Source organism: Phyllostomus hastatus, unplaced genomic scaffold, assembly GCF_019186645.2.
Source record: "Phyllostomus hastatus isolate PE091 unplaced genomic scaffold, TTU_PhHast_1.1 phas_contig_113, whole genome shotgun sequence".
NCBI classification, from domain to species: domain Eukaryota; kingdom Metazoa; phylum Chordata; class Mammalia; order Chiroptera; family Phyllostomidae; genus Phyllostomus; species Phyllostomus hastatus.
The window spans coordinates 14,959,860-14,980,764 of NW_025333530.1; the positions used below are offsets into that span (position 1 = coordinate 14,959,860).

The 20,905-nt window shown below is 50.5% G+C and overlaps 2 protein-coding genes and 1 long non-coding RNA gene across 3 annotated transcripts; 1 reads left to right on the top strand and 2 right to left on the bottom strand.

The window, feature by feature from the left end:
• Positions 1-775: 775 nt before the first annotated feature.
• Positions 776-1,666, bottom strand: LOC123819960. The gene is made up of 3 exons (XR_006785871.1): positions 1,558-1,666; positions 1,247-1,300; positions 776-996 (listed from the first exon to the last, which is right to left on the bottom strand). It is a non-coding gene; the product is annotated as an uncharacterized LOC123819960 (long non-coding RNA).
• Positions 1,667-1,988: 322 nt separating this feature from the next.
• On the bottom strand, positions 1,989-2,598 carry LOC123817712 (trehalase-like). Its single transcript, XM_045837544.1, has 2 exons — positions 2,386-2,598; positions 1,989-2,150 (listed from the first exon to the last, which is right to left on the bottom strand). The coding sequence occupies exons 1-2, from the start codon at positions 2,581-2,583 to the stop codon at positions 1,989-1,991; spliced, it is 360 nt and encodes a 119-aa protein (XP_045693500.1). The 5' UTR covers positions 2,584-2,598.
• A 2,273-nt stretch (positions 2,599-4,871) lies between these two features.
• Positions 4,872-19,691, top strand: LOC123817719 (trehalase-like). The gene is made up of 6 exons (XM_045837556.1): positions 4,872-4,910; positions 5,743-5,843; positions 6,008-6,100; positions 6,225-6,341; positions 6,455-6,577; positions 18,235-19,691. Exons 1-6 carry the CDS (start codon positions 4,872-4,874, stop codon positions 18,326-18,328), a joined length of 567 nt encoding a protein of 188 aa, XP_045693512.1. The 3' UTR covers positions 18,329-19,691.
• The last annotated feature ends 1,214 nt before the right edge of the window (positions 19,692-20,905 follow it).

Consider the following 20,905-nt stretch of genomic DNA (forward strand, 5'->3'; position numbering starts at 1 on the left):
ATACATCTTGTAATTTTTGGCAAGAAATGGACATTTTAGATAATATGGACATTTTGGGTACTGGCTCCCCTCTGCCCTCCCCTCCTCCTACCAGTGTTTTTAAAAATTGCTGCTTGTTTGTTTATTTGAGGAGTTACTGGCTAGATTATTTCAGTGAATTCTATTTCCAACCTCAGTGTTAAGCCGGATGTTGCTTCAGAGTGGAGCACATCTTTAGTTATGCCCACAGTCACCATAGAATGACTGTGGTCTTACCAAAGCTTTCTTCCCTTCTCCTCCTGAGTACTTAGCTGATAACATACATGTCAGCTATTGTTCTATTGCTTTCAAAAGTGCCTAAGGACATACAATGATCCAGACTAATACATTCAAGTTTGAACTCCTTAAAATGAATGGTTCAAAAGCATAGTTTGTGAGATTTGTTCTGAACTCACCTCTCTGCTCCCTTCTCCAGCACTGGGCCATGGTTGCTGGGTCCAGGCTGGGTGATTTGCAATATTTGTAAGCATCTCAACAGAACAATAAAGCATTTGAAGTATGTTGCTGGGAGGCCAAGTTGTGTGGGGCACTGGGCTGGGGTACCTGGGGTAGAAGGGTCAGGTCCTCCCAACAGAGTAGAATTTCCACTTTATTAAAATGTTCCAGGAGGGACCCAGGGCCTAACCCATGACCTCCAGGTTCCTACCCTGTCCCCATCCACTATGACCAAGGACGGGCGGGACGTATAGGAGGGCATGGGGTCTCCAGGGATGGAGAATGAAGAGGCAGGAGAAGGTAGGGACTCATGCACAGGTTTAATGAGGCAGGAGCTGGAGCTAGAGGAGCACCTGAAGGCAGAGGGGGCAGTGAGGCCCATCACTGTGGCAGCAGGCTAAGCAGAAGGGCAACTGTGAGGCAGTGGGGCTCCAGGAAAGCTGTCTGGGTCCCTGAACTCAGCCGGTCACCATAGAGATCCAGGAGCATCAGGACCACTCCATTGGTCCAGCCAAACCCCTCCTGGAGAGAGGCATGGCCAGTGGGGAAAGACCCTTGGGGAAGGCCCCAAGTGCTGTTAGGTACGTGTGTGGGATCTCTACCCAGAGGCTCTGGCCCTGCCTAGCTAGTCCCAGGGGTACCAAGGAGTACCAGTCAGACTCCTCCCTGTGGACACACATGGGAGGAAATGGAGGCTTAGAGGGAAAAGTTATGGTCAGCTTGTGGGGACAGCAGGGCCCCCCAAATCCCTGTAGGATGTTGGCCCACTCACCTGAACTTCATACTCCCCTCCGCCACCGGGTTGTCCACCATTGCCGATGTCATACTGGGGACAAGAGGACAAGTTCTAAGGTCAGTACTATCCCTAGCCCACCCCCTCCCCCCATCCAGCCCTCTAGGAGGAGCAGGAAATGGGAGCCTTTTTGGGAGAAGGGGCTGTAGTCTGGCGCTTACCCATGCAGTGCCCAGGAATAGCCACTGGGTGCCACCACTGTCCCGGGATCTGGGCTTTGCAAAGCCTGAGAATTCCCCACCTCACCACAGGTAGGAGTACTGCTGGGAATGGGCTCAGGGCCCGCTCACCTTCTCATACATGGCTGCCTTTTGGGAGTAGACATCAAAGTTGGTTCGGATCCAATTCTGCGCCAGCTGGAAAGCTACTTCCTGAGTCCAGGGTGAAGGCGACTTGGCCAGACCTGAACCCCCGCCCCGAGGCAGGACCCTGAACCTCCAGAGCCCCCTGCCCCAAGGGGCTCAGAGGCCTGAGCCTCTCTCTCAAGGAGGAAAGGAGGCCCGGGCCCTGCAACCTCCTTTCTGGAACCACAGGTGAACCTGCTCTAATCCAGGGCCTGGTTTTGGAGGGAGTGGAGGGCTGATTCTCCTGACAAGTGGAGGTGGGCATAAATGTTTGCTGAGCGGGAGGCTGAGAGAGCCGGAGGAGTCAGAGAAAGACCGCCCCCCCCGCCCCCCGCATCCTTTGTTCACAACTCCCCAGTACCTGGAAGGCTGACCCTCTACACCCAGGCGGTAAGGTCCTGGGGTATGTCCCATCCCTGCCTCCTACCTCTGATGACCAGGTCCTGGAGGGGGGCCCAGGCACTGGGGAAGTCCCACTGCTGGCCCGTTTTCCGGAGAGATGTTGGGATTCCGTATCGATAGGTCAGTATCTGGCTGTCCTGCAACGTTCCAGACATCACTACAACTGTGGGTGGGGGCTGGGCCGGGAGCCAGGAGGCTGGGCTTTCCTAAAGCCAGATGTCACTTTCCTGGGCCTTCTCTTCTTGTCTCACACCTGCCCCCCTGGTGGCTGCAGTGGGACCGTCAGGCTAAGGCACAGGAGGGGGGTGGCTGACACTTGCCAGAGGTCACTGCTCAGAGTCAGGGGAGAGCAAGTGGTGCTGCCCCCCTCACCTCCAGGTATTTCAGAGCCTTGTCCACGACGTCTGGGTCAGAGAAGCAGCCCGCCCAGAGAGGAGCAAGGTTGGATGGGTAAAACTCTCGGTTCTTCTTTCTGTTTTCAAGGTCATAGTCAAACCAGACACCTTTCTCTTCGTCCCAAAGGATGGCCTTCAGGGCAGCCAAGCGCTGTTCCCGCAAGTTTCTGTACATCGTGGCTTGAGAGTCATTCCCTGCGGTGACATTTGGTTTAGATGGAGTAACCAGGGCTCCTATCCTTGGGCCCCATGAACTTCCAGAGGTCTAATACTTTGGCATCCTATTGTTGTCCCCAAGGTCTAAGGAAACATGCCTACTTATAGCCCACCACATTTTGGGCTTCTAGTGTTACAGAACAACAACAAGGGTGGTGCCTTGGGATGATATGCTATTACTGAGAAAGAAAAGCCCCCAGGTCTGTTATGTCCACCGTCTATAGGAAAGATGTCTTTCAATGCCAGAGATTCATGAAAAGGAAAGGAAACATTTATTTAATGCTGTACAGACTTAAAGTAGTGACCTAATGACTTCATCAAAATCCCAAAGTCCCTTAAAATACCCTCAAACACACAGTCCTTCCTTTCCCCCCTTTGCCCAGTCTGGGGTACCATATCTCAGGAAAGGAAATAGAAGTCCACGGCTCTGGCAGCCCCTGGTTCTTCCCAGTAATCCATCTTGGCTGGTAGACCTCCCTCGGTTCTACCGTGTTCACTCAGTTCTACTCGGTTTTACTCGGTTTTACTCGGTTCTGCCTCGGTTCCCTCGGTTCAGCTGTGTCGCTGGGATCTCTGCTCCAGCCACGTGGTCCTCTCTCTCAGGGCCACTGGAGTTCCCACTCAGCCAAAACCACGTGCTTCTCTCCTCAGCGACTGCAAGGAAAAGGGTCGCCACTCTGCCAAAGCTGAGTGGTGGTTCTCTGCTAAAGCTGTATTGTGATTCTCTCTCACAGGGCTGCGGGAGTCTCCACTCTGCCAGAGCCACGTGGTTCTCTCTCTCAGGGCTGTGGGAGTCTCCACTCTGCTAAAGCTGTGTGGTTCTCTCTCTCCAATGGCTGTGATTGTCTCTGTACTTCCACAGCTGCATGGTTTTCCCTCTCAGGGCTGCGGGAGTCTCCACTCTGTCAAGGCCGCGTGGTTCTCCCCCTCAATGGCTGCTGTGTCTGGGTTTAAATCCCCGCGCCAATCTTCCTCTGCAGACGCATTTCCGACTCCTCCCACACTTGGCCTCACAGGCCAGAACTCATATCCTTCCAGCTTTACTGGGCTGCCATCATGGGTCTGGGCAGGTGCAGCCCCACGTCAAGGAGTTAATCATCTCTAAGCTCTCATGCAGGTGCTGTAACTCCGGGGACCTGCCCCCCAGTTACGTCTTGGTGGGGAAGTTATTTCCATTCCCCTGGCTCAGGGCATGGCCACAGCTATTTAACATACTTATGCAACCAGTCAAAGGTTAAATGACCACACCAGAGGTTAGCTGCAAAGCTGTTGCTATGGGAAACAGCTCTCAATGGCCCTGTTCCATTTGTCCCTTCCCCCAACCCACACCTGGGGGGTGGTGGTGAGGACATCCTAAAATCTGGACACCTTGAGATCTGGACCCCATTTCAAATGCCCATTTGGGGTCCCCCCTCTTGGCTGCACCTGTAACACTAAGACCTGGAATTCCCTGAGCAAGTGGTCCTTTGCAGCTCCCAGGACCTGCACTGTCCTGTCCCCAGATTCATCCTTGGTAGAACACTGGCTGTATGGATTCCCTAGCTCTGAGGACACAAATGTGCAGCTGTTTTGGGAGAGGAATCATGAGATTTTGGATGTGTGGAATAGGGGGTCTTTTCATAGGCTCTAGAAGGCCTTCCCAGTAAGAAAAGGAGGGGAGTGAAGATAAGAATAGACCCCATTTGTACTCCTGTTCACTGTCCTGCTGAACTCTCTCTTCCTTGAGCTCCTGAGGCCACACCTCTGCTCAGAAATGATCATTGCCACTGCTGATTGTGGCCCAGCCCTGTGGTCGGCACAGTCCTCTGTTGGCACTTTGTCTGTTTTATCTGAGGCTCAGAGAGAGAGCAGTGATTTGCCCAAGGCTGCACAGCACTGGTCCTCACACCCAGGCGTCAGAGCCCTGACACCCACAGGCAGGATGAAACTCTGGGCTCCTTCGCTAGTGTGGGCTGCTGCCTCAGCCAGCCCCCAAGGAAACCTGAGCCTCATTCCACTGTTCCCCTGAAAACCTCTCTCCTGCTAAAGCCATACTCACTCATGCAGAACTAGCAGGGAAGGAACAGAGAAATACCTGACACAGACACACAGCAAGCTCCACTCCGGTCCTACCTTGCTCTCTCCCTCAGCCATGTTCACCCACATCCACCTCACTGGGGAAAGGGACCTGGGCCAGAGAGTGGGGGGGGTCCCGAGTCTCTGGGCCTGGCTTGGTGGTGGTAGCAGAGACTTGAGGAGGTGGTGGAAATGGTCCCCAACCTGGGTCCTAGTAGTGGCCACTGCTTGGTGAGTACTTGCTGGTGCCAGGCTGAGCTGTCGGGGCTCCTGCACACCATGGAGCACTGTAGGAGAACGTTCTCCGTGGTGTGGGCCCAGCTCCCACTCGGAGATGCACAGGACCCATGCCCACGGATAGGTTCTCCAGTGGGGAATCAGGCCTGCAATGTGCCTAGGCCACTTTGAGTCTTGCTTTTGCTAAAAAAACTCCCTCACCCTGATTTGTAGCAAACATTTACTGCAAAGTAACTTCCTAGAATCTATGCTAAACCTTCCAAGGATGAGTGTAACTGGTTCAACCACTTTTGCCTTTTCATTTGCAAATATTCCTCCTCTGTGATGTGATTAGCGGCATTGGCTCCTTAGTTTTCTGTAAAATGTAACCACCCAAAGCCAACTGGGGATAATAATGAGGACCATCATGTAATGTGCCCAGAGATGGAAATAAAGGCCTGTCATGGCAGAGGCCACAGCTTTTTGCTCCCCTTGAGAGCGAAGCCGCTAGCCCTTTTCCTTCACAAGACTCGTAGTCTGTGTGAATGTCTCTCCCCCATCCACAGTGTCGCAGCCTGGGGTCCCCATCAGAGCACAGCAGGGACTCAGAGGCCTGCCCGTGGGGGTGAGCAGTCCAGGTTCCCAGAGCCAGTCCTTGACTGAGCCCACAGGGCTGAGCAGCAGCAGAGCCCAAGCCCAAGCCCAAACCCAATCCCAAGTCCAAGCTTCCTGGCTCCAAAGCCCACAGCTGCCAGTGCCTCCACTGGGCCAGACTCCTCTGGCCTCCAGGCTCTGGGAAAGGGGGGTGGGGGGTGTAGGCTCCCTGTGCCTTGTCTCCTGACTTCAGGTGAAGCCAGAGGTCCTCCACCACCCAGAGCGGTTCTCTTTGATCTACTCTCAGCACCCCTTCATTGTGCCTGGCGGGCGCTTTCTGGAGTTCTACTACTGGTGAGCAGCCAGCAGCTGCAGGGGTGAGAGTGGTGGGGAGCCCAGAACCAGCAAGTGGAGTCACCTGAGTGGGGGTGGGCCACACTGATGGGGCCTGGGTATGCAGGGCAGAGGGTGGGGAGTGGGGTGCATGGTTGGGATACCTGAGCTGTCCCTTTTGCCAGGGACTCCTACTGGGTGATGGAGGGTCTGCTCCTCTCTGAGATGCCTGAGACAGTGAAGGGCATGCTGCAGAATTTCCTGGACCTGGTGCAAATGTAAGTGGGCACCTGGCACCTCCAGGCCGGGTGCAGGAGAGGCAGGTGCCATGGGCTTGGAACTGGGTTTGCCTTGGCTATGATGGTTGGGCAGGGGCGTGTCAGCAAGTCTCCTTCTCGGCAGCTATGGACATGTGCCCAACGGGGCCCGAGTGTACTACCTGCAGCGCAGCCAGCCCCCACTCCTGACCCTCATGATGGACCGCTATGTGACTTACACCAATGATACTGCCTTCCTACGGTGGGCACCCTCTCCTCGTGCTGTGCTGCAGGCTCCCCATACCTAAGACCTCCCAGGGTGGGAATAGAGAGGTGTGCCTAGGCTGAGGTGGTGCCCGGCTGCTCCCCCCCCAGGGACAACATTGGGACCCTTGCCTTGGAATTGGACTTCTGGACTAAGAACAGGAACATCTCTGTGAACCTGGGGGGAAAGAGCTACATCCTGAATCACTATTACGTCCCTTATGGGGGACCCAGGTGAGGAACTGTGGGGAAAGCCTCTCAATATCTTGTCTATTCACTCTTGTTCACTTGTCACCAGGCCCTCTTAGATGGTGAGACTGTGCTGGAGACTTGTGTTCTTAGGAAATGCATCCTGATCTGTGTTCTGAGGGTGGTGTGGCTGGTACTACCCTCTCTCAACTCTATGTCATGTGGCTATACCTTATAAAGACTCTCTAAAGTCTGCAGCAGTGACTGCCCAAAGTGGGAGAGGTAGTGATGAGTTGGGCACAGTGCCCTGGGTTGCATCCCCACTCTCTCAGAGGTCAAGGTGTTACAGAACACAACAAGGGGGGGGGGGGCCTGGGACGATATACTATTATTGAAAGAAGGCCCCGGGTCCGTTATGTCCACCGCCCTAGGAGAGATGTCTCTCAATGCCAGAGATTCGTGAAAAGGAAAGGAAATGTTTATTTAATGCTATACTAACTTAAAGTAGTGACCTAATGTCTTTATCAAAAATCCTAAAGTCCCTAAAAACACCCACAAACACACAGTCTTTCCTTCCTTTCCCCCTTTGCCCAGTCCAGAGTACCGTATCTCAGGAAAGGAAATAGAAATCCATGGCTCAGGCAGTCCTCTGGTTCTTAGTTAGTCCTCCATCTCGACTGGGAGACCTCCCTGGGTTCCCGGCACCCTCCACTGAGTCGCTGGGATCTCTGCTAAAACCAGGTGGTGGTTCCCCCTTCTAAATCTGTGGGGGTCCCCACTCTGGCACAGGCACGTGGTCCTCTCTCCCAGGGCCACGGGAGTCTCCACTCTGTCAAGGCCGCATGGTTCTCCTCCTCTGGGATGTGGGAGTCTCCACTCTGCCAAAGCCGCGTGGTTCCCCTCCTCAGGGCTACGGGAAGGGAGAGTCCCCACTCTGTCCAAAGCCGCATGGTTCCCCCTCAATGGCTGCCATGTCTGGGTTTAAATCCCCAGCACCAATCTTCTTCTGCAGCCCCATTTCCGACTCCTCCTCCACTTGGGCACACTTGCCCTCAATCTGCTGTCTCCTCCAGCTTTTCTGGTCACCATCATGGGTCTGGGCAGGTGTCACCCCATGTCATGGAGCCAATCTTCTCCCAGCTCCCACGCAGGCACTGTAACTCAGGGGACCTGCCCCCCAGTCCCATCTTGGGGGGGAGATCCCTTTCCATCCCCCTGGACTTGAGCATGGCCATAGCTATTTAGCATATCTAAGTGACCAGCCAAAGGCTATAGGTATGCTAAATGACCATGCCATGGATTAGCTGCAAAGCTGCCCTGCATGTTTTTGCTCTGTGTGCCCCTTCCTCCAACTCACACCTGTGGGGGAAGGGGTGAAGACACCTTAAAATCTCCTGGACATCTTGAGTTCTGGACCCCATTTCAAATGCCTATTTGGGGTCCCCCTTCTTGGCTGCACCCTGTAACAATCCCTCCTTTCAGATATACACCCACTTTAAATTCTTTTAAAGGACAATGGATGAAGATCTCATCTTCTTGTAACTGCTTCCGGCTGGGAATGGACGTTGTTTTACCCACCCATGGGTCAGGGGTGCCCTGAAAGGGGGGGTGCAGCACGGAGGGAGTCCTTCCTATAAGGGGAGGGACCTTACAGAATCTTGGTCAGTTGGCTGTCACCAGGAAGTCGCAGGCTCGGTGTCCAAAGGCTGGCATTACTGGACCGTTGGCATCCTGGTCATATTCTGGAGGTGACAGATTTGGAAAGAGCTGGAAGGCACAATTAAATCATAACCACTAAATGAGAAAGGCAGGGACTTAAGTAAGGAATGGCTTATCTGGAGGAAGGTGTACAAGGCACGCTACACCTATCCGAAACTCTTGTGGCCCGCTATACTTCACTCGGGCTGAGGGGAATATGTTAGGATTTCCCTCCTTTCAGATACCTGGGCCCTTTCTGTCCAAGCCATCAAGACAGAAAAGGCAAAATTAGTTCTAAAGTGAAGCCCACAGACCGCCCAAACCATTCACCAACCCAACCACTCAGTTCAGCCAAACCTTTGAGTCTCAGGGGGTGATGATGAAAATGGGCTCCTTAAAGCGAGGTTTATATTCACTCATTCATTCAACCAATTACTCAGGTAATGAAGTCATAGGCATATGCCCTATGAAAACAGAAGAACACACAGGTTAATTCACACAACAATCCCCAAACCAGTCTCTGTGCCTGTGAGACTGTCTTTTGGGAAGACATTCAATTGCAAGGTTCTTCCTGCAATAACATTTAGCAATAGCAATTTCACAGGTCCTCCGTACCTGTAAATTGTACATCTTTGGTGATATTACAAACTCAGTTTCAACTTTCAAATGAAAACAAACTTTTAAGACAGTTAGCTGCACCATTCTGATGTCCAATACTAAGCATTGTGATTTTCCTTGAACCACAATTTTTCTCCTTAAGATCACCCTCACTGTTATTAAAGGACTACTTTGAGTCCCGCTTTTAATTTTGACTGTTTGTTTGCATAAACACACCAAGAGCAGCCTGGATCACTTATGATCCTTGAGTCTACCTTGCTGGAACTCACACAGGGAGCCTTTAGATTGACTTCTCAGTCCGCGCCCCCACCTCGGGGCACAGAAGCAGACCCACACATCTGTCATCTGGCTTCGCCTGTACTAGTTGTTTCACTCAAATCCTTGAGGCTTCCGTTGTGCTTACAGGTTCCTTTTGGCCATTTTTCAGGAAAGCAACCTTCCTTCCTTCCCTGGAAAGACTGCCATGAACCACACAACCAAACAAAGTACCAGGCTTTTCGTGGGCTTACGCCAGCTTCACAAGTCAATCCCAGGTCCTCAGGGCTTTCTGGTGACGACCAGAACCCGTACATGCCTCCTTCAGGCGTGACATTCCAGTCAAAGTCTCAGTTAACAAAACCACTATTAAGGACCGGTCTTACTGGTTTTATGCAAAGAAACCTTATATTATCACTCACTCCTTCAGAATGCCAAATTTTGGAGGGATCAGGTAGGGAGAAAAATACAAAGTGTGAAGGAAAATCCTTTCCCTCCTGATATCCACCAGGCTTCTCAAAACCTTCACTTCCACAGACCTTCTGCAACATTCACAAACCCTCTCATCTTTCTTTCATATGCCTTCTTCATTTACACATTTTACACTTTCTCTTGTGCACTTTCCTGCAGAGTGTACAGTTTCAACGTTCCCTGGGATCCTCAATTTCCTTTGCAGAGCAGATACAGAGCAAAATCCAAACATAGAGTTCCGGAATAATACACAGGTAGAAGCATTCTCTTGCACCAATGCATCCATTGGTGCCTTGCAGAGACATGCTCCTTCAGGTCCGGTCTCATGGCAGAGACTTGCCCCCTTTGCTCTGGCTGAAGCACTCGTCAGCTCCAAATGACCCTTCCTGGGTCCTGACTGGCAAAGGCATACTCCCCAACCGGTTATAGGTGACCTTTCCTAAGTCTTAAAGTATAGAAGGTTTCTGATCAGAAGCAACCAATGTGAGAAATTTGCTCTTTTCCCATGAAACCATAAAACAAGTAGTTCAGGTTTCCTCTACTCCAGGTTTAAAACTTTCACAACCTTTATACATAATTTTACTTACTCAGGTTTAACTATCATTCTCTTTTAATCCTGGTTTCTTTCCCACACTGGGAAGGACTATACTTAAACTCAGTACATGGCAGCTAAAAGTCTCTAGCTTTACACACACTTTTATGACATGACAAACACTGTCACCCTGTACCGGGATTTGTTGTCTCTTTCCAGAAGAGGAATTTCAAACCTTCCTCCGGAGTGCAGGTCCAACTTTCCCTTTCTGCCTTAGCTGCAGCAGTAGGGTCTTCGTCTCCCTTCGGTGGTGCATGTTTTACCCGTGTGTGGTGAATCCAGGGCTTAATTCCCATCAGCTTCAGGGAGGAATGAGTGTCAACAGGACATCGTAGGGACCAGTCCATTGTTCAGACAACTGCTGTTCAGGGCCTTGGCTCTTCCAGGTCTTTAGTAGGACCTGGTCCCCTGGCTGGAATGGGTGCAAGGGCTCATCAGAGTGGTAGACAGACCTGCAATGAGCAAACTTGTGCAAAATGGTTAGTGTCTGCCCCAAATGCTGTACATATTGCTTAATTCATGCCTCATGCTCTAAATCCAGAGGGGGTGTACCTAAAGCAGAAACTCAGAGAGGTTTCCCATAAACTATTTCAAACGGGTTCAGTTTAAGCCCACTTCTAGGTGCCACTCTGATTCGGAGCAAAGCAATGGGGAGTGCCTGGTCCCATTTTAAATGTGTTTCTTGGCATATTTTTGCCAAAGTCTTCTTTATGGTGTGATTTATTTTCTCAGTCTTTCCTATGGACTGAGGCCTCCAAGATGCATGCAACTTCCATTGTATCTGCAATGCCTGTCTGACCTTCTGAGAGATTTCTGAAGTGAACGATGGTCCATTGTCACTTTGAATGCTCTGGGGAAGTCCAAACCTGGGAATTATTTCTTTAAGCAACAGTTTTGCCACCTCAGTTGCCTTTTCAGTCCTGGTGGAGTACCCTTCTACCCACCCAGAAAAAGTATCCACGAAGACCAACAAGAATCTGAAATTTCCCTTCGTTTTAGGCATTTGTGTGAAGTCCACTTGCCAGTCCTTGAAGGGGCACATTCCTTTGTATTGTATTCCTTTTTCTGTGGGAACACGCTCTGTCTTAGGATTGTTTTTGGCACATATCTGACAGGGTTGGCTAATCCTATGGACAGTCCTTTGCAAATAAGGGCCCTTCAGATATGGCCTAATGAAATCCATTAGAGCATCCCTTCCATAGTGGGTCCCTTCATGTAGGTGCTTGAGGACGGGATATACTAGAGCCTCAGGGAGTAAAATCATACCATGGGAATTGACCTTCCACATAGAATTGGGATCAGTATTAGTGAATCCCCATTCACGGGCCCGCTCTTCATCCTGTTCTGTGTAATGAGGCTTAAACTCTGACAAGTCCAGATGGGGAACCAGGGCTGCTAGGCGTGGCAACTCCTTGGCTGCTTGTCTTGCTGCTTTGTCAGCAATGTGGTTTCCCTGACTGGTTTGGGAACCATCTCTCTGGTGTCCTGGGCAGTGCATTATAGCAACCTGGTCCGGTATGTTCACTGCCTCCAGCAACTGTAAAATCACCTCTGAGTGTTTAACATCCTTGTTCCCTGAGGTTAAAAGTCCTCTTTCTTTCCATATTGCTCCATGGGCATGGACTACCATGAAGGCATACTTGGAATCTGTGTATATATTAACTTTCTTTCCTTGGGACAGCAGTAAGGCTCTTGTGAGGGCTATTAGTTCAGCCTTTTGCGCTGAAGTTCCTGGCGTAAGGGCCTGGGCTTCTATTACCTTGTCTGCCGTGGCCACTGCATACCCCGCTCATCGCTGGTCATTGTCCATGAAGCTGCTCCCGTCTGTATACAGCTCCCAGTCTGGTGATGCCAGCGGCTGGTCCATCAGATCTGGCCTGCTAGAATAAACTTGGTCAATTATTTCCAAGCATTCATGCTCAAGGGCGGAGTCCCTTTCCATATCTGGAAGTAGGGTGGCTGGGTTCAGGGTTGTAGTGGTCTGCAAAGTAACATTTGGATTGTCCAGTAAAATGGCCTGGTATTTCTCCATACGCCCTGCTGTCAGCCAATATCCTCCTCTCTGTTCTAGCAGAGTCAGAACCTGATGTGGCACCAACACTGTAGTAGGTTGTCCCAAGGTAAACTTCTCAGCTTCCTGTAAGATGTCACAGGTGGTCGCTACTGCTCGGAGGCACGGTGGCCATCCTTTTGTTGTGTGGTCCAGCTTCTTTGAGAGATAGGCTATGGGTCTGGGGATATTTCCCAGGGTCTGGGTTAGCACCCCCAGTCCTATCCCTTGCCTTTCATGAATATACAATTTGAAAGGCTTCTGTAAGTCTGGCAGTCCCAATGCAGGGGCTGAAGCCAGCTTCTCCTTCAAGGTATCAAATGCTACCTGACAATCCCCTGTCCATTCTAGGGGTTCAGAGTCCGGTCCTTTTAGGGCATTATACAGTGGTTTTGCTATGAGTCCAAAGCTTGGAATCCAAATCCGACAAAACCCTGTAATTCCCAAGAACCCAGGAAGCTGCCTTCGATTTTCTGGGATTTTTAGCATAGCAATGGCTTGCTTTCTATCTGCCATCAGACTCCTGGTACCTTGTTTCAGTTGAAATCCCAGATATGCCACTTTCTGTTTGCAACTTTGGGCCTTATGGCGTGACACTTTATATCCTTTCTTTGCCAAATGATTTAGAACTATGATGGTGTTGTGCAAACAGTCCTCATAGTTATTGCTGGCTATTAACAAGTCATCCACATATTGCAAAAGAACTCCTGATTTCAACTGAACATCCCTTAAGTCTTTTGCCAGCACTTCCCCGAATATTGTTGGGGAGTTTTTAAATCCCTGTGGCAGCACAGTCCAGCAGTATTGGAGCGTGGCTTTCGTCTCTGGGTTCTGCCACTCAAAGGCAAACAGTTGCTGAGCCTGCTCATCTATCGGGATGCAAAAAAAGGCATCCTTTAAGTCCAGAACTGAAAACCATTTACTATCCCCAGGTACCAAAGTCAACAGGGTGTAAGGGTTAGGCACAGTAGGGTGAATGTCCTGGACAATGTCATTGATGGCCCGGAGATCCTGTACAAACCGGTACTCATCTGAGTGTGGCTTTTTGACCAGCAAAATGGGAGTATTGTATGGTGACCGGCAAGCTGAATTAATCCTGATTTCAAAAACTTCTGCAACACTGGCTGGATCCCCTCTAAAGCCTCCTTTTTGAGGGGATACTGTTTCTTTCGTGGGACCCGCACCCCTTCTTCTAGATTTATCTTTATGGGTTGCACGTTAACTGCTTTACCTGGAGTTCCATCAGCCCAGACAGTTTGATCAACCTGCTCACAGATCTCAGGTGGGAAAGGTTCACCTCCAGAGCCTCCAGGACAGGTCAGGGAAGCCTGCAACTGGAGGGCATTTTCCAGCGGGACTTCCACACACAGCTGCTGTCGCTTGGAGGAAAAAGTTATTTGTGCATGCAGTTTACACAGCAAATCTCGGCCCAACAATGGAATGGGACAATCAGGCATATACAGAAAACAGTGTGTAAGCTTTTGCCCCCCAAGCTGACATTCCAGAGGTTGCAGGAATGTCTGTTTTTGTACCTGGCCAGAAACACCAGTAACTGCTACTTCATTTGTACTTTTTTCAGTCAACTTTGTGTTTAACACTGAGTATGTGGCTCCTGTATCTATAAGAAAGTCAATTGGCTTATTCCCCACAGTCACTTGTATCCGGGGCTCCTGTGGGGAAATAGTGATGGGTTGGGAGATATCCAATGGAGCCCCTGTGCCTCCTCATTCCTTGTCATCCTCCATTTCTTGCTTCACCATCATTCGACTTGGATTCTTATTTTCCCTTTTGCGATGTGGGCACTCATTCCTCCAGTGCCCCTCTTCCTTGCAACAGGCACATTGATTACGGCCTAGTGCACCTTTCTTCTCCATAGGGCCCCTTTTGCCTCTGGCCTGGTGGTGGACACCCGATGAGTTTCCCTTTTCTGCCCCAGGGCCCTGTTTCTTTTGGTTTACTTGGGCTAACTCCAAAAACCTGTTTTGCCTTCCCTGCTTCCCGGGCATTGTAGACTTTAAAGGCTATGTCCACTAGCTGGGAGGAGCTCATTCCCAGTACTCCGTCTACATGCTGAAGTTTGTTCCTGATATCCGGAGCGCTCTGCCCAATAAAAGTCATGTTTACCATTCTCACATTCTCTGGTGCCTCTGGATCAACATCAGTGTATTTCCTATATGCCTGATAGATCCTTTCTAAAAATTCAGAAGGATCCTCATCTGGCTTCTGCTGGAGAGTCTGTATCATATTCAGACTCCTCTGCTTGGGCACTCCTTTCCTAAGTCCTTCCAATATACACCTTCTATAGTGTCTTAAAGAGGTTAAGCCATCTCTGCTATTCAGGTCCCACTTAGGGTCCACCCGAGGAATTGCCTCCACTGGGTTAAGAATTCCCTCGGTGTCCTCATCGCGGAGACGCTGGGCCTCCTGATCAGCCCTACTTAGAACCAACCGTCTTTCATCTGCTGTTAGCAAAATGTTCAGGAGGGCCTGTATGTCTGCCCAGTTTGGGTGGTGAGTGGCAAAAGTAGAGGCATCCTCCATTTCTCCATTCCTCCATTGAGAAGATCTGCCATCTTCTGAGGATCACTCCTATATGAGGGATTGGCATTCCTGTAGTTGAGCAAGTCGGAAGTGGAGAACAGAGTATGAACCCAATAGTAACCAGAGGGCTGGCCTTCTTCATTTATTCTGCCTATTGGGTATTGCCTCAAAGGGTATTGGCTGGCTACACCTTTGGAGGCTCCCTGGTTATAGGAGGTGCCCTGGCGAGTTCTGGGGGGTGAGACACATTCCTCAGCAGGTGGAGGTGAAGCAGTTGGCTCTGCAATCTCCACTTCAGGGCCAGTTATGGGAGGAGACAGTACTGAGGTGGCTCCCACCACCTGTACAGGGGGAGGTACCCCAGCAGTGGTAGTTCTCACCCCGTGTGAGGCTGGAGGTGTACAAACCTCCACCAGTTGTGAAGGTGGTGCCCTCTCGGAGGCCCCTCCCACCTGCGGAGTGTGGTGCCCCGCAGACACGCCCCGGACCCGCAGGGGGCTGGGCAGAGGCAAAGCACAGGCGTCTCCCACCTGCTGGGGCACCGTGACTCCAGAGCTGACCCGCACCCCCTGTGGCTGGGGTGCCCCAGAGGCAGGCAGTGCGCAGGCCCCTCCCACCTGTGAAGGTGGAGGCAGAACGCAGGATACACCCACCTGTAAAGATGGCGACGGCCCATCGGCTCTGGTTTCCAGAGCCAAGGGGTCCCCTCACACATGCGGGTGGGGATGGCTAGAGGAGCCAACTCGCGGATCTGTGGTGGAGACCTCTCCCACCTGCAAGGGCTGGGGAGTCATGGCGGCCCCCGCCTCTTGGGGAGGTCTCAGCACCACTGGAGTCCCCCCTGCCTGTGAGCCCCCATTCCCTGGGTTCAGAGCATTAATGAGGTTTATCTCCTCATTCTCTCTCTCTTTCTGTGTTCGTCCATCAGGGAGGGGTTCCGAGACCACTTTTCCCTTCTCGACCATCACACGCTTCTCTGTCTCTGGCACAAAGCTGTTGTGCAATATTATAAATGCATTAAGATAGTGTAACTCTTCCGATAGCTCATATTGCCTGCAATACTGTTTTAATCTAGCAATAATGTAGTAACTCAAAGAACCATTCACTGGCCATCTCAGCTCATCACCCAAAACATAAGTAGGCCACATCGTGTTGCAATAATAAACCATTAACTGCTTAGTCAAGGGATTCTTGTATGTTGACTTAGCACAGTAGTTCTCCCAATCCCTTAGGATCCTACCCAATGGGCTCCACTTAGGGACCCGCTCAGAACTACTCTTACAGTTCCAACAAAGCAAGCAAAAATTCAAAGCTAGAAGAATACAGACTGCGTAAAGACCGGGTATTTTCCCAGCTATCGCCCACAATTCCAGCTCCGTTATTCCAAAAAAAGCACTCAGAAACCAAGTTTTCAACCAAAACACTTTCACGTCTCTGCTCCCTCCCTGTTTCGTTTCCTTTTCACCTTTCCAGGCATGATAGGCGGCCCATGCCCTCAGGAGGAATGCAGGGGAATTCTCGAGACTGGGAAAACTCCAAAGTCTCACTCTCTCACACCTGAGGGCGTCGGTCTGCCACGGACAATTATCGTCCCGGCGGAGTCGCCAAAAACTGTTACAGAACACAACAAGGGGGGGGCCTGGGACGATATACTATTATTGAAAGAAGGCCCCGGGTCCGTTATGTCCACCGCCCTAGGAGAGATGTCTCTCAATGCCAGAGATTCGTGAAAAGGAAAGGAAATGTTTATTTAATGCTATACTAACTTAAAGTAGTGACCTAATGTCTTTATCAAAAATCCTAAAGTCCCTAAAAACACCCACAAACACACAGTCTTTCCTTCCTTCCCCCTTTGCCCAGTCCAGAGTACCGTATCTCAGGAAAGGAAATAGAAATCCATGGCTCAGGCAGTCCTCTGGTTCTTAGTTAGTCCTCCATCTCGACTGGGAGACCTCCCTGGGTTCCCGGCACCCTCCACTGAGTCGCTGGGATCTCTGCTAAAACCAGGTGGTGGTTCCCCCCTTCTAAATCTGTGGGGGTCCCCACTCTGGCACAGGCACGTGGTCCTCTCTCCCAGGGCCACGGGAGTCTCCACTCTGTCAAGGCCGCATGGTTCTCCTCCTCTGGGATGTGGGAGTCTCCACTCTGCCAAAGCCGCGTGGTTCCCCTCCTTAGGGCTGCAGGAAGGGAGAGTCCCCACTCTGCCAAAGCCGCGTGGTTCCCCCTCAATGGCTGCCATGTCTGGGTTTAAATCCCCCGAGCCAGTCTTCTTCTGCAGCCCCATTTCCGACTCCTCCTCCACTTGGGCACACTTGCCCTCAATCTGCTGTCTTCTCTAGCTTTTCTGGTCACCATCGTGGGTCTGGGCAGGTGTCACCCCATGTCATGGAGCCAATCTTCTCCCAGCTCCCACGCAGGCACTGTAACTCAGGGGACCTGCCCCCGAGTCCCATCTTGGTGGGGAGATTCCTTTCCATCCCCCTGGACTTGAGCATGGCCATAGCTATTTAGCATATCTAAGTGACCAGCCAAAGGCTATAGGTATGCTAAATGACCATGCCATGGATTAGCTGCAAAGCTGCCCTGCATGTTTTTGCTCTGTGTGCCCCTTCCTCCAACTCACACCTGTGGGGGAAGGGGTGAAGACACCTTAAAATCTCCTGGACATCTTGAGTTCTGGACCCCATTTCAAATGCCTATTTGGGGTCCCCCCTCTTGGCTGCACCCTGTAACAAAGGGACAAGCAAGACTGCAAAGGGCAAATGAAGCTGGCAGGACACCACCATGACCCGGGGTCTAGGGCCTACAGAGAGGGGAACAGAACTCTGTCCTGGCAAGGGGAGAGGAGGACACCACTATGGGAGGACTCAGAGGAGTGTAACTATATTGGGGTTTGCTTCCTGCAGCCTATGCCTTGACTACCAGCCTATGCCCTGCATCATTTCCCCTGCATCCAAGGGTACTCCTTTGAGAGGGCCTGGAGCTAGAAAAGGGCACCTCAGGTCCCCTCTCCCTATTCCTCTGTTCAAACCACATCAATGTGTGGATCAAACACACTTGTTTTTAAACCTTCAGTTGCCTGAAAGATGAGCCTGACTGAGTTGGTCCTGAGGACTGCATGCATACACGCTGGGGCCCCTAAGCGCTTGCTCTCAGATCCTGCATGCTGCCGCATTTCTGCATATGGCAGCAATTTCTGCAGAAAGAGTTTAGCAGGTGCATCTGGGCCAGGCACTAGCCTGCTGTTGTGTCTGTGGTTGCCTCTTCACACCCAGGCTGCCCAACCTCTTGTTCTCACCTCAACCACTGTAACTTCCTCTCCTTGTGGAACCAGGGCACAGGGCCAGGGGCTTCTGCCACCCTGACTACTATGCATCTCCCTGGTAGGCTAAGGGTTCCACTGCCACAGCCAGTATCAGCCAAATCCAGATGCTCCCTGGTGACCCTCTCAAGTTACATACTCTTTCTCCTGCACAGGCCCATCATCAATGGGATTATCAATGTTTGTAAATCACCTGGAGGGACTTTTGAAATAGGGCTGGATTCCAGGAGACCCCACTGTGAGGACTGAGGTGAATTGGAAGCTATTTCTGTGTGAAGAAGTTCTCTACTGCAGAAGGTAGTTGGCATAAAGTAATATGGGTTCCTTATTTGCTAGATCTTCCATTTTTCAAAGTAAGGTAGAAATACATATTTTAATCTGTAATATCCCAATTTTTAAGTGTTGCAATGTCCCCAATTCTGACTGTAAATCTCAAAGTGATTCCTGTGTGCATGTGCGGAGTGGTGAGGAGGAGACTTGACCCCACTACTGGGCCTTCCCTTCTCCCTGAAGTGTTCAGGGCTCCACCCTTGAATGAAGCTTCAGCCTGGGTGGGATGTGGGCTCTCTATTTGGTGCCCCTCTTTATTGAGATCCTCTGTACATATTGATATCCTTAATATGGAGAAATCTCTTACAAATCCAAAATTTAAAAAGCACTGGCACACTTGGAAGACATCTATAGAGTAACTATGGATGATTGATAAACATAATGTTTGTTTATTTTGCTCTGGATCTGGATCAGGCCTCAACCCATAAGGATTTAGCCTGGCTGTCCCTGGGTGTCAGTTCCTTGACCTCAGATGTCCTCCCCCAAGTCTCAGCACTCAGGTTGTCTCGAGTGAGACAGATTTTTTATTTTTTTATTTTTAGAGGAGGGAAATGGAGAGAGAAAGAGAGGGAAACAGCAATGTGTGAGAGAAACATTGGCTGCCTCTCATATGCACCCCTACCAAGGACCAAACCCACAACCCAGGCATATGTCCTGACCCGGAATTGAACCAGTGACCTTTCACTTTGTGGGATGCCACCCAACCAACTGAGCCACACTAGTCAGGGCTGCCCAGATTTTCTTAACATGTGTATGAGTAATTCAGCTCTGGGCCCCAAATTACGTCCTCACTCAGCAAAAGTTCAGCAACTTGCTAGACCTACCATCCTTGGAGGACAGCTGGTGGTGGTATGGTTCTCATTGCCTTACCCCAAAGTATTTCTTTGAGGAAGAAGTACTAGTTTCCTTCTCAGTGTACATTCTCAGGGTAGCAATGTGGCCATCATTAGAAAAAAAAGGTTGATTTCCCAGGCTCCCTTGCAATTAGAGGTGGCCAGGAAACCACTTTTGACAAGTGAAATGTAAATGGAAGTCCCTGGAATGGGCTCCTGGGAAAGTTTCTTAAAAGGGAAAAGACTTAGCTGGCTTTGCACTTTGTCCTTTGCCCTTTGCCCTCCCCAGTCCTGCCTGCACTGAGCATAGGTGAAGTGCTTGGAACTGCAGAGGACACTTTGCAACCACATGGCAATGAACCTGAGGCTAAAAACCACAAGCTTAAGAGGGCAGAGCAGAAATGGGAACCCTAGTGCACTATTGGTGGGAATGTAGAAACATTGAAATAAAGAACAAACTGACAGTAACTAGAGGAGATGGGGAGGAGATAAGGGGTGGGGGGACCCGAAAGGGAAGGGTCATCAAGGAACATGTATAAAGGACACATGGACAAAGCCAAAGGGGGGGTAGGATAGAGGGTGGGAGGTGGGGACACACAGGGCAGGGGGGAGTGGTGGGGGAAAACTGGAGACAACTGTACTTGAACAACAATAAAGAAATAAATAGAGGGCAGAGCAGAAAGTTGGAGAGAGACTGTGTCCTCCGTGGCACCTTAGAGTCACAACAGCCCTGGGCTCTCATTATTTGCAAAAAAACAAACCCCTAAGGCACTGGTTTTCAGATTTCTGTCACTTTTGACTGAAAGGCTCTAACAGGTCCTTCTTCTGAGGCCTTCTAGTCTGTACATTTTCCTTCATTCCCATTACATGTCCAGCAATGTTCTAATGTCCCAGTAACAGGGGTACTCCTGCCTGCCTGACCTGACCTCAGTCCACCTCTAGGTATAAAGGGAAGACCTAACATCTATCTATCTATCTATCTATCTATCATCTAAATTTGTTGCCATATGTAGCCATTTGTTGCCATTTGTAGCCACTTATCAGGTAGTGCTAGGCAGATGCTCTGACCACCCTTCTCACAGCCTTGCCATTGGAAATCAACTCCAGATCTTAGACTTCTTGTAAGTGGTGGTGTAAACAGTTCCTGGAATCTCCTCTGGAAGTGAGTCCAGCATGGTGCATGACTGCTGAATGGAAAGTCACACTTCTAGCTTCTGGGGTGCTGGTGACACTCTATTTCATGATCTGATTGCAAGGTGTCTGCTTTACAATGATCTCTTAAACTGCTATACAACTTCCCTGTATTGTGCTATAGTTCATAATAAAACCTATTTGAAATCTAAGAAAGATCCCATCAGCCTGCGTGGTTTGGCTCATTTGGACAGGAAGGGTTTAGGGACTGTGATGACTGTAGGCAGGACTGTGGCAGCAGCCTGAAGATCCACCACGTGATAGATGCAGGTCCTCAGGGCAGGTGGGCTCTGACAGACCCATGGAACTCTAACACAAAGCTGTGTGTCATTCTTTCTCTTAGAATAGCTGCACACCTGCACATAAGCAGTTTCTGTTGTGGTTCAGTGAAATGGCAGCGAGGTACAAGCTCATCTTTAACATGACAGCCCTTCATTGCTGTGAAACTCCTGCTGCACTACCCACTCACTTT

Bases quoted from the DNA above. Each gene is read 5' to 3' on its own strand.
- LOC123817712 (XM_045837544.1), bottom strand. From the start codon at position 2,583: ATGTACAGAAACTTGCGGGAACAGCGCTTGGCTGCCCTGAAGGCCATC. The intron at 2,151-2,385 runs GTGAGGGGGGCA...GGAACGTTGCAG, and splicing joins AGGCTCTGAAATACCTGGAG to GACAGCCAGATACTGACCTA.
- LOC123817719 (XM_045837556.1), top strand. From the start codon at position 4,872: ATGGTCCCCAACCTGGGTCCTAGTAGTGGCCACTGCTTG. The intron at 5,844-6,007 runs GTGAGCAGCCAG...CCCTTTTGCCAG, and splicing joins TTTCTGGAGTTCTACTACTG to GGACTCCTACTGGGTGATGG. The intron at 6,578-18,234 runs GTGAGGAACTGT...TCTCCTGCACAG, and splicing joins GTCCCTTATGGGGGACCCAG to GCCCATCATCAATGGGATTA.